Genomic DNA, 12,534 nt, shown 5'->3' on the forward strand with positions numbered 1-12,534 from the left:
TTGTCCTAGTCAGGAACTGTCTAGAGCAGGAGATGTTTTCTGTGAGGATTTACTACTGCTCTGGACAGTTCCTGATATGGACAAAGGTGGAAGCAGAGAGCATTGTGATAGACTGAAAAGAATACTCCACTTCCTGTTGGACATATAGCAGCTGATAAGTACTGGAATGCAAAAGGTTTTAAATATATTTAATTTATAAATCTGTATAGCATTCTGGCAACAGTTGATTTGCAAAGTATTTTTTTCTTCAGAGTCGCCCTTTAAGGCTCTTAAATAGGCAATCTAAAGAAAACATTCTAAAACCAAGGCTTTGCTGCATTTGTATGGTGTAATTACTTTTTTCGTGAACACTCATTTGATCTCCTCCTGTTTTCCCTCCTGTTCTGTAAACTTTTTCATACTGAAGCAGTAAAATCCACCCTGTCAAGAAGTTGTAAAGGCAGGCAATTCTCACGCTGTCCCCTGATCAGAAAATGTGTTACTGTAACTTCTGACATCCTGTCCTTCACACATAGACATATATAAAAATAAATGGATTCTTACATTTGGAACAAAGCTGGGTGTAATAGATTTCTCCAATACTGCATCCCAGTTCATGTCAGCCAGGTACGGAGAAGTCTGAATGTCAGCTAATGATGAAAAGCGGCACTCTGGGTCCTTGGTAAGAAGCTGTAAAAAGCACAATAAAGTTTATTAGTATATATGTACAATTAAACTGTAGGTCTGTTCCATCCACTATTGCAAAACCCATCCCTCTTGTCACAATTGTGTTATGAAAAAAGTAACAAACAATAAACTGTGAGCAGAGCAGCCAAGCATGTCTATCCTTCAACACTCAGCACATTAGGTGTACATGCACTTTACTATACACTTTGAACACCAGATGGTGTCATTGGTGAACTTTTAATGGCATTTAAATATCAAACATTATTGCACTTTAATGTGCTACATGTCCTTCTAGCTATAGTCATAGCCCCAGTACCAAAACATGCAGTCCATCTTTGATTGAAAGGAAAATCTTGCACTATTCAGGTAAAAGACTCAAATAAAATCCTATCTTATCATAGTGAGACCAGCATTTTCCTATTCGATATTTTGATAGGCTGCCTCTTAACGGCCTCACACAATCTATTCCTCTCTAATATGGACTTATGGGGGCGACTTCACTTCTTCTTTGTTCATTGGCCGGGCGTTTTGTCTCTTCTTAATCATCCGAGAAGGGAAAATCAGCATACATAGTTGGAGTTGCTTCTTCAACATCTGGAATGGCAATGAGACTACGTGCTCCTCTGGTTCATGTGATTGCTGTAAAATATCTTCATATACTGTTTAGAGAGGTCTTGACCATCCACAGGTCAGGAAGAAACTTTGGCGATCATTGATAATCCAATCTTCAGTTTAGGCTTAGGAATTCAATAAGAACACAATGTAAATAAAATGTAAAATTTCAGGTAATGCTCAAGGACTGATCAAGAAAGATTTCTGAAAACCTTGCTCTTTTTATGGTATAAAATTGTGTTTGCTTTTTCTCTTTAGTAAATTCACCGTTGTTCATTCATTTCCCTCTTATAAAAGCCACTCTAGCAATTTTCCTTTTATTTAGAGTATAAAAATGACTAGAGTTGTGGTGACTCTGCCCAGAACATTGCTTGATATGGATTTAAAAAAAAATTGTAATGCAAAGCAAATAGAGAAGAAAGCGTCCAGCCCATTCGAGTAATAAGCAATTTGTCCTACTGAAATTTACATTTCAAAAGAGAAACATAAGTACATGCACATCCTGTCTGCCCAGCATGGCCACAGTGTATGGTCTTGGATCAATGGGAAATTTCTGTAGCAATAAAAGTCATATAAAGGAGGTTTTTATAAATTATGCATAGTATGCTAATAATTTTTCGAAGTATTTTTCTGACTATCCCCCTTACGAAAAATGGTGCCAATGAAAAACAGGTCCCATGATACATTATTGATAAAAAAAAATGCAGACAAAGACAAATCATTTTTTGTTAATAAGTGTCACTGTCACTTTTAAAAACTGCACTTTATTGTGCTACATGTCCTTTTAGCTAAGGTCATAGCCCCAGTCTGTCCATCTTTGATTGAAAGGAAAATATTGCCCTATTCAGGTAAAAGACTCAAATAAAATATTATCTCATCATCGTGAGATCAGAATTTTCATATTTAATAGTATTGGGAGTATTGTTTCTCATTGCGGAGACCTCTGGCTGGCATGAGGGAGTCTTACAGGCAATGCTTTCTGGGAAAGTATATGCAAATTAGCTCTCCTTCAGAAAGAAGAAAACTGTCACTCTAAAGCTGGACACTAAATTACTGAGTAAATATCTATAGGTGGCTTTAGAGTAACTATCTATAGGTGGCTTTGGAGCAATCATAGATGGCTTTAGAGTAACTATCTATTGGTGGCTTTTTAGTAACTATTTATAGGTGGCTTTAGAAAGACATTTTTCTTCCTTCTGGAGGAGAGCTACTTTGCATTCCTACATATTATAAAATCTTTTCCATATTGTCACAATAGCTTAGATGATAGCATTCAGACGAGTAGCTCTGAGAAGATATGTGTCAGCTATGTTTAATGTCTGCTGGTTAATCAGGGAACATTTGCTGTACTGTGCTCACAGAAGTGTGGTCTGAAGGCGCAGCTAAAAAACATAAGGCATCTTCAAGGACGTAATACAGGAAACACATCATATAAACTGTCAGCACTATTATCAATCACCAAATATCAAGTGACTCCATACTACCAAGCTTTATGCAATAGAAGGACCTGATATACCCTGATGGGATTCAGTTGGAGCTCACAAAATCCCCACATTTACTTTACGGTTCACATGTGTAAGTCAATGAACTGTGAGGTACAGTGAGGTCACCCTGTGCTGCATCCTCCCCTTCCTTCTGTAGGTACATTATGCCCATATAATGTCATAGCTGATGAAATATGGATCATACCTGTATGCTTTATTTTATGTCATAATTGATTTAGAATTAGCTGTCTGCAGCAAGGTCGATAGAGAGTGCTGGAAGCTACTTGTTGGAGGGCAATGATTTATTCGTGTCAGCTGCCGAGAGAAATCTTGCTATAGCTTTGGCTTTGCTGACTCATTTTTATGAAACACTGCAAGATTTCTTAAAGGGAATGTGTCATCAGAAAATTACCTGATAAATCAAGTTTTATGTTAAATATGCTCTTTTCAAAAAATTTTATAAGCTATTACCTTTTTTTTTTTTTAATCCTGAATCTTGCAGTTTTTAGTTAGCAATAAGTACTTTTCATCACAGTCATGATTACACTGACAGGTGACACCTAAACACAGATGGCACAGATGGCACAGGATCCACTATTCACAATAGGTGATGATCACAAATTACCTCCTCCCCCGCCCTGCACACTGACCTCTAAATAAAATTTACAAAATATGACAGCCTTAAAGGGGTTATCCAGCGCTACAAAAACATGGCCACTTTTCCCCCTACTGTTGTCTCCAGTTCAGGTGCAGTTTGCAATTAAGCAATTTATTTCAATGGAACTGAGTTTCAAAACCCCACCCATACTGGAGAGAACAGTAGGGGGAAAGTGGCCATGTTTTTGTAGCGCTGGATAATCCCTTTAACAGTCACTCTTTAAAGTCATCTCTTAAAGCAGATTACCTTTATTCATAGGTCAAAATGCTAACAATCTGCTTCACTGTGTATGTGTTCTGAGGGCTTCACTACTTTGGAGACAACCCATCTCTAGCAGATAGGCTACTTCTTAATGGCCTCACACAAAGGAAGGTCAAAAGCCAGATTCTAATCTATTCATCTCTAATATGGAATGTATGGGGGAGGTCTAACTTCTTTTTTGTCATTGGCCAGGCTTTTGGACTCTTCTTAATCATCTGAGAAGGGAAAATCAGCATACATAGTTGGCGTTGCTTCTTCAACATCTGGAATGGCAATGACTCAGCTGTAGACTACATGCTCCTCTGGTCCTTGAGACTGCTATAAAATATCTTTACATAATGTTTAGGGCCTTGACCCTCCACAGGTCAGGAGAAAATCTTGGTGATCATTGATAATCAATCATCACTTGAGGCTTAAGAATTCAATAAGAAAACAATGCAAATAAAATATAAAATTTCAGGTAACACTTAAGGACTGATCAAGGAAGATGTTTGAAAACCTTTCTCTTTTTATAGTATAAAATTGTGTTGGCTTATTCTCTTTAGTAAATTCGCCATTGCTTATTCATTTCCCTCTTACCACTAATGCAATTTTCCTTTTATTTAAAGTATGAAAATGACTAGCATTGTGGTGACTCTGCTTAGAACATTGCTGGATATGGATACAAAAAATATTGTAATACACAGCAAATAGATAAGAAAGCGTCCAGCCCAGACAAGTAATAAGTAGAGATGAGCAAACCTGCCGAGGTTCTGGTTCGTATGAACCCGAATTCTCGGCGTTTGATTCCCGCTGTCTGCAGCCTCCGTGAAGAGGGTGGATACAGCCAGAGGACCGCCTGGAAAAGGCGGTCCTCCGGCTGTGTCCACCCTCTTCACGGAGGCTGCAGACAGCGGGAATCAGACGCCAAGAGTTCAGGTTCATACGAACCCGAACCTCGGCAGGTTCACTCATCTCTAGTAATAAGCAATTTGTCCCACTGAAATTTACATTTCAAAAGAGAAACATAAGTAAATGCACAGTCTATCTGCCCAGCATGGCCACAGTGTATAGTCATGGATCACTGGGAAATTTCTGTATCAATAAAGGAATGGCTATATCCATATACAAGGTTTTAAAAACTCTGCAGAGGCAGAGTATGCTAATAATTTTGGTATTCCTAAAATTATATTACTGTTAATATAGTAACAATATAATATACTCATTGCATGGTGTTGTTATTCAGTCCCAGTATGGTGGTGTTATTTAGTAACAGTATAGAGGTTTTGTTCACTCTATAATGATGTTATTTAGTTACTAGAGATGAGCAATACTCAAGTGCTTGTTACTCGAGTTGAGTATTTTCCAAAGCTCTAGTGCTTGACTAACGAGCCCCATTGAAAACAGTGGGAGACTCGAGTATTTAATCAGGTGCCCCCTCTTAGAAGAGCTTAGCTATAGTTTGGTGGTATAATTCAGTACTTGTATGTGTTATCCAGCCACAGTATGGTGATGTTATAATGTCATGTTTTAGGGGTGTTATTCAGTCCTCAAGCAGGGAAATTAAAGGACAATGACGCTACCTACCTGTATGGTGTCTCCACTGATCTGACTGAACTTTTGACTGAAAATGAATTGCATGCCATGAATATACCCTTACACATTTAGGGGGACATTTATCAAGACTGGCATACTCTTACGCCAGTCTTAAATAAAGCCCCATCCCCTTTACCAGTCAGGATTTACTAAGAGGCGCACACCTCCAGCAGGACCTTTCACAGTGTTGTGCAGAAATCTACACCTGCCCCAGAAAAGCAAGAAATACAGTTTTTGCTGTTTTTTCAAGAGATTTAGGCCCTATTAAGACATCAGTAATCCTATTTGTAACTGCCGACCCGCAACTACAGACAGGATTGCACTGATCCATTGATTCTAAGAGGAGATCAAATACGGCCCATATAATGACATGCCAGTATTAACTATGGATGTGTAAAAGGGTCCATTCCAATCAATGGGTACTAGACTGTTCGTAATTATGGATCCGTGATTGCGGACAGTATAATACTAATGTGTGAAAGGGGTCTTAAAGCGAATGTACCATTAGGTACATCACTTCAAGGTTTTTACTAGAATACACTGATGCTGGTGCAGGGATGCCGTTGCTACGGTCTTTGTTTTGAACTGTGTCCTCGTTCCCGCGCACCGCACTGGTCTATTCCCAGGCACCGTCCCAGCCGGAAGCACTGGGGATGGGCCCACTGGGGAATAGACCAGCACTGTGCATGGGAACTAGGCCGCAGATCAAAAAAAGGACCGCGCTACCGGCATTTCAACACCGGTGCCAGTCTATTCATGTAAAAACCTTAAAGTAATGTACCTGATGGTACATTCACTTTAACACCCATCATAAATTGTTGAATGTACACTTAAGGTAAACACAATATAGAGGCAATGAAATTAATAAAATGTTACCTTTTTAAGTAACGCCACCATGTTTTTACACCATGTTGAAGAATAATGCACTCTTTCTATCTTGAACATGTTAAGAATATCATCTATTGGAGTAGTTGAATGGATTTCGTAAGGCCTCTGGAAACACATTAAGAACACGTTATTTAATAGGCAACCTGATTAAAACTTAAAGTTCTGAAATATTTCTGAACACACTATTGCATGCCAGTGTAAGAGGTTTATCAAGAGGGGTACTCCTTGATACTGTATATTGTGAGGCTGTCTGGGTGGCAGGTTAGGTAGATTAATATTCTAACAAAATAATATGTACAGAAACACTTACCCAACCTCTGAGGAGTTCATAAGCTGTAATTCCTAGAGACCACCAGTCTACAGGATAGGAGTATCCCAGCCCCACCTCCATGAACGACTGGAACACTTCTGGTGCTGGAAATACAAAAAAATGATATTCTATTTGGTATCATCTGTTATAATATTACTGTAATCATCAATGTAACGTCTAGTTTTATTTTATTTTTTTTATTATTACTTTCCATTATTAAATGGGTTAAAATTTCTAGTAGTACCCCAACTGCAGGATAGAGGATAACTAGCTAAATGGTTGAGAACCCCATCAATTACAGGGACAGAGGCCAAGTGTCTCCAAGGTAAAGGAGCTGCAGTGTGCATACTCAGTCACCACTCTATTCACTGTCTACAGAGTTCAGCAGTGTTCGTAAGTCCCATGGTGATAGATGAGGGATGGCCAATCACACACTCTACCTCTCCATTCATTAACGCCTTTGGTTTCATGATCTTAGGGGAAAAGGGGAGTGTGTGTGGGGGGGGGGGGGTTGTTGTAGCTGTCAACTAGTTAGCTCCTGTTCTGTAGATTGCATTTAATCTTGGGATAACCCTTTTAAAGGGTGTGTCGACTTTAATACAGGTATAAAAAATTGCAAAAATGTCTATTACATGTCAATTATTTCCATCCTTTGTGCATTGATTTCAATGCAATTTTCAATGCAACAACGGCCGTTGTTTTTGAGTGCCAAACAACGACCGTTGTCCGTACGTTGTGTGAACATAGCCTTACTGTGCATTTTTTTCCCTTGACCTCTAAAACACTATAATAACCCACAAACAACACTATATGAACACAGTCAAAGCGTTAAGCAAGCAGCCGCAAATATTGATGCTAATATTTATGGTACCTGGTTGCACTTTACAAGAGTTTTATACACTATATAAACCTCCCTGCTCAGAGACATCACAAGATTACATATAATTAATAGGTACCTTCTCCTATTTATCCGCACAGATAGCTCTTATCACTATCCATAGGGTTATATATATACCATCCTTATAATGATGCTCCTCTTGCATCCCAGAACAAATAGCTCTGAATGATAAAACTGTACATACTCTCGTCTACCTGCTGTGTACTGGAGGTGTAATAGTTAAACACAATTCTGAAAAGCGCATTGATGTAACATGTTTTTCCTCTATCTCCATCAGCCTTCACAGAGGACGGTGAATTGAGCAGCGGTGCATTGTAGGATTGCACTCTGCTATGCTATCATGATGTATAATCACTGGGCTGCTATTCAGACCTGCCTGATAAGGATCATATAATTTGACAGCAGTCACAGTCCTAGAAGAAAAAATCTATCACTTTGACGACAAAGTGTTTGGGCATCCAGACATTGTACATTATGGAGAGATGTTTACTTAAAATATAGTAATACACTGTCTGATATATGACTGGTATATTCAGCGTCTACTTATATGCAGGCAGTTTGGGCATATATTAGTACCTGTCATCTTGGTACAATAGTCCGTATGGTGCTGGATATATACAGTGAGAGGCTTGATGACGTTCTGCAGACTCTATGTTTAGCTGGTCACAATGGTGCTCGGAGACACAGGGTGGAGGCAGGGTAGTATACTCTTTTGGACCACCACTTGGCATTTGTTGGTCTTTACTGAAAGAACTTCACAAATAGCCAAATCTGATCTTCCCAATTAAAAGGAGAAACGTAAAGGGGAACTATCGGCAGGTTAGACGAATCTAACCTGCTGATATGTTCCTATTGCACAGGAGATGACTCAGAGCAAAGTATGTCTCTCACCTTCCTCTCTGTGCCATTACAGTTCAGTTAGCCTTGTGCTCCATGGGAGACCACTAGGAGCACCGCCCACCCCATAGCACTGATCAGCCCCCAGCCGGCCAGCCCTTTTTCCTGGATCGGCACTATGGGGGCACTAAATTAGTCTCTCTGAGCATTTGTCTCATCATTATCTTTTATTAACAAAATTTCAAAAATCGATTTACTCCAACCAAAATTGTAGACATTAAAGTAGCAATATCCAAAAAAATAAAATAATAATTTGATCCCTCACAAGTCCTAATTCTGGATGTGACGAGGACAAGTAGCACGGATGGAGTTCCACCAAAAGCACACACCCATGCTCCTTGTCCTCTTCACATCCAGGAGCAAAGCTGACAGCGATCTCCTCCAGGCTGCTCCATTATACAGGGGGGAAAATAGGTGTTTGATATAATGAGGATTTTGCAAGTTTCCCCAGCCAAAATGGGGTGCGTAATATTTATCATAGGTACACTTCAACTGTGAGAGACGAAATCTATAAAAATTTTAGGACATCACGTTGTTTGATGTTTAAATTATTTTACATTTTATCGCATGAAATAAGTATTTGATACAATTGAAAAACAGAACTTAAAGGAGAAGTCCAGGCAGACTGATTTTTTACAAAAGTGCCAGAAAGGATGAAAGAAATAACATGTGTTTACCTCCCCGATACCAGCACTAGTGCCTGGATACCGCGGCTCTGGCCCCTGGTCCACGGTAACAAGTTCAAGCAACTGCAATTAATACAGGTCCAGAGTGCAGAGTAGGAGGAGCTTCTTAAAGAAAAACTAACAGGTCTGCGAGAGACAATTCTTGCTGGTAGGTGATCAAATACTTATTTCATGCAATAAAATGGTAATTATTTGATTAAAGATCTTACAATGTGAATTTCTTGTTTTTTTTTTTAATTAGATGCTGTCTCTCAAACGTAAAGTGTACCTACGATAAATAATACAGACTTCTTCATTCTTTGTAGGTGGTGCAAAATTGTCAGAGTATGAAATACTTATTTCCCCTTACTTATCAAAATATATGACTTTTCCCTGTGACATACTGTACCAAAGAGAAGTAAAGTCCAACAGCACAGTGGGTCCAGTAGGCCAATAGAGATGCAGATGTACGCTGAAGTACCAGCAATCCCAAATAGCAGCTTGAAGACAGAGATAGATAAGAAAGTCCAACAGCATTTGGAGATTTTTAGCACATACTTGGATGCTGTTGGACTGTCTTATCTACCTATGTCCCTGTGACATGTCAAAAGTTTTTTTTTTATTATGACAGAAGCGCTCTAAGACTCACCATCCCCTTGGGCTTAGCCTATTAAGATACAAATTATTCATATACTGGTGTCTGACAAAACAGATATGTGGTATTTAATGAATAACCAGCCCTGAAGTGTATACTATACATAGATTTTCTATCTGCTTTTCATTTTATGTTCCATAGATACAACGTTAAAGAAAACCATATGGGATTTATGTAAGATTATATAAAGGAAAAAACATGCTGATATTTCCTGTGTTTTCTCTATACATTGAGATCAGCCCTGCAGAACAGTCAGACGAATTCTGTACAGATCAGGCTTTATTCTGAAATCCCTTTATGGATTTTTAATCAAATTATCATTAATAATATCTAGGGGGACTATGTGGCACTCAGTACGCAGTGCAAAAGATGTGATGGGCCCCAATTTTTAGGTATAATTTATAATCCCACTATGGAGTGACACCATGGGGGACATTTATCAAGGGGTTTGTGCCTAATTTTTGGTGAAGCATTTTTCACCCATTTGTGGCCTAAGTTCTATTTATGAACCAGTATTCAACAGGTGAATATTTTTAGATGCAACTTTTTTTTAATCTGCCTGTTTTAAGTATTGACCCAAAAGTTTGCATAATCCAGGATTAGCGTCCAATTTATCATTTGCGACTTTTTAGTCGCATAAACAGACGCAAGCTTATATCTGGTCAAAACCAGGTGAATAAAACTGCGCAATTTTTTCATAGTTGCGCCTTTTTTGCGCCTTTTTATTTAGACGCATTTACTATGGCAGTGCTACATGTTAATGAATCAGTCACAAGATATTAGAACAAAATCCACACCAATCCCCATTAAAATAGTTGCACTTATTAGACTTCTTAGTAAATGTCCCACTATGTGTAGGAAATCTTTCCCACAAAACAGGTGGCCAAAGTGACCATTTTTGGGGCATTCTAAAGGTCCTCATACACTTTGTATCTCTATCGGTCAAACTTGTTGTTTAAGGCAGGTACAGCTGTCAGTATAATGTTTGGTATGATGGTGGTGGAGATAGGGGTCAGGCTTAATAGAAGATTACTGCCTGACCCATTTGTTCTCAGAGAAATAGGCTGCAGCCAGAACAGTCTAAATGCAGCATACCCATCCTCTCCCCATAGAGAACACAAGAATGTTTAGCCGTGCCGAATGTTTATGGGGAGGACTGGGAGAGATAACTGTTGGCTGAACAATCGTGGACACAATGTAGTGTCAGTGGTTAGTATTGTTGCCTTAGGTCTTGGGGCCACTTCACACGGAGTAAAACTGGCAGAATTTGGGGGTGGAACTCTCAGTGGTGGAATCCCGCCAGCCTCCGTATCATACTGGCAGTCTATAGAAGGGTTGCGTGCCTCCTCTCTCCGCCGCGAAATTCGGCCAGTTTTACTCCGTGTGAAATGGCCCTTAGATCTGAACCTGACTATGGCTAACATCAGCTTGGAGTATGTTTGTTCTTTTAGCATTTGCATGGATTTCTTTTGGGTACTCCATCTCCCCCCTCAGAGAATATATAGATAAATGGACTGGCTTTGAAATAAATTGGTCCCAATGTGTAAGAGAAAGAGAAAGTGTGGACAGCGACTGATGTGAGCAATGACAGTCTTTGTTCAGTACCATTTTTCCCTTTAAATGGCTGACATTCACTTGCAGCAAGCAGCGGGAAAGCAGCTAGAATACGTAATAGGCGCTGTGCCGGTGGACATATATGCTTGTGAGCCATAATCTACTGTAAGTAGACTCCACAACTGGGGTTTTGTCTCTATAAAATCTTTGGTGTAAATGGTAACATCTATATATGAAGGGAGCCCAGGGAAATGCCTATAAAATATTTATTCACTATTTTTCCGTATCACGCAGAGATGAAAGTTTAGTCTAGGGTAATAGTAAGGATTTTTCACCTCCTGCTGGTCCAGGAAATTCTGGTTTTATCTATAAACAACTTAATTATTCTATATTAAGATATATTCAGTTTTCTATTTCTTACCTTATATGAACCTATTATTGGCATCTGGGAATGAAAAGATCATCCTTATTTAGAAAGGAAAAACCCTTGAAGATCACTACTTCTCACAGATAAGATGTCTTTAGAATTGTTTCTACAGTATTTTTGGTTAAAGTATTGTAGCCCAGTTCCATTGAAGTGAATTGAGCTGAGCTGTAATAGCAAACACAACCTAGGGACAAGTGTGGCACTGTTTTTGGAAAACAAAAATTCAAATTCTGGATAATTATTTTAAATGCAATCATAAAAATACTGTCCGGATATGCAATTTATTTGTATAGGTTAAGGCTATGCTTAAAGAAGTCCGTCCAGACCCATTTAGCGTGTTCTGGGGCGGATAAAAGAAAGTACATGCTCTTACTTCCCTCACTCCAGCGCTGGTTGCCACATCCTGCCCCTCCGGTCCCGGGTGACCATCCGCTTCCTGGTTCGAGTGTGGAAACGAGTCATGACGTGTGAGGTCCGCTCAGCCAGTCAGCGGCTAAGGCGGTATCATACTGCGGCTGCTGACTGGCTGGGCGGACTCACACGTCACAAACCGGGTCCCAGCTTGGACAAGAAAGTGGACGGGAACCAGGGACCGGAGGGGCAGGATGTGGCCACCAGTGCTGGAGCAGGGGAAGAGCATGTAATTTCTTTTATACTCCCAGCACTTGCTCCGGCCGCATGCTCCATTGTGTGCAGCAGGGAATTCGGCAGTAGTGAAGATCCTCTGGCCTTAAAACCTTAAAATGAGTCACCAGTGTAACCGAGTGGTAGAGAAAGCAAAATGTTTGCTGGGCTGTATATCTGAGGGTACAAACCCACTTGACGTATTTGCTGCGTGAATCAGTCTTAAAAATAAGCAGGCAAAACGCAGGTTGGCTTTATACAATTGTTCTGCGTTAAAATACGCAATTGCGTATTTTTGAAGCGTGAAGTTTGTTGATAGCAAAGCATCAGTTGTTAACAACCTGTGCGAAAAACGCATGT

The 12,534-nt window shown here is 39.6% G+C and overlaps 1 protein-coding gene across 1 annotated transcript in view; it reads right to left on the minus strand.

The window, feature by feature from the left end:
• STK32B (serine/threonine kinase 32B) overlaps positions 1–12,534 on the minus strand; it is a 207,402-nt gene that overhangs the window by 40,221 nt on the left and 154,647 nt on the right. The window contains exons 7-9 of the mRNA XM_069976434.1: positions 6,455–6,558; positions 6,133–6,249; positions 544–669 (exon numbers count right to left, since the gene is read on the minus strand). Coding sequence (XP_069832535.1) covers positions 544–669; positions 6,133–6,249; positions 6,455–6,558 — 347 coding nt within the window. The remainder of the gene's footprint in view (positions 1–543; positions 670–6,132; positions 6,250–6,454; positions 6,559–12,534) is intronic.

The sequence above is a fragment of the Dendropsophus ebraccatus genome, chromosome 7 (assembly GCF_027789765.1).
Source record: "Dendropsophus ebraccatus isolate aDenEbr1 chromosome 7, aDenEbr1.pat, whole genome shotgun sequence".
NCBI classification, from domain to species: Eukaryota; Metazoa; Chordata; class Amphibia; order Anura; family Hylidae; genus Dendropsophus; species Dendropsophus ebraccatus.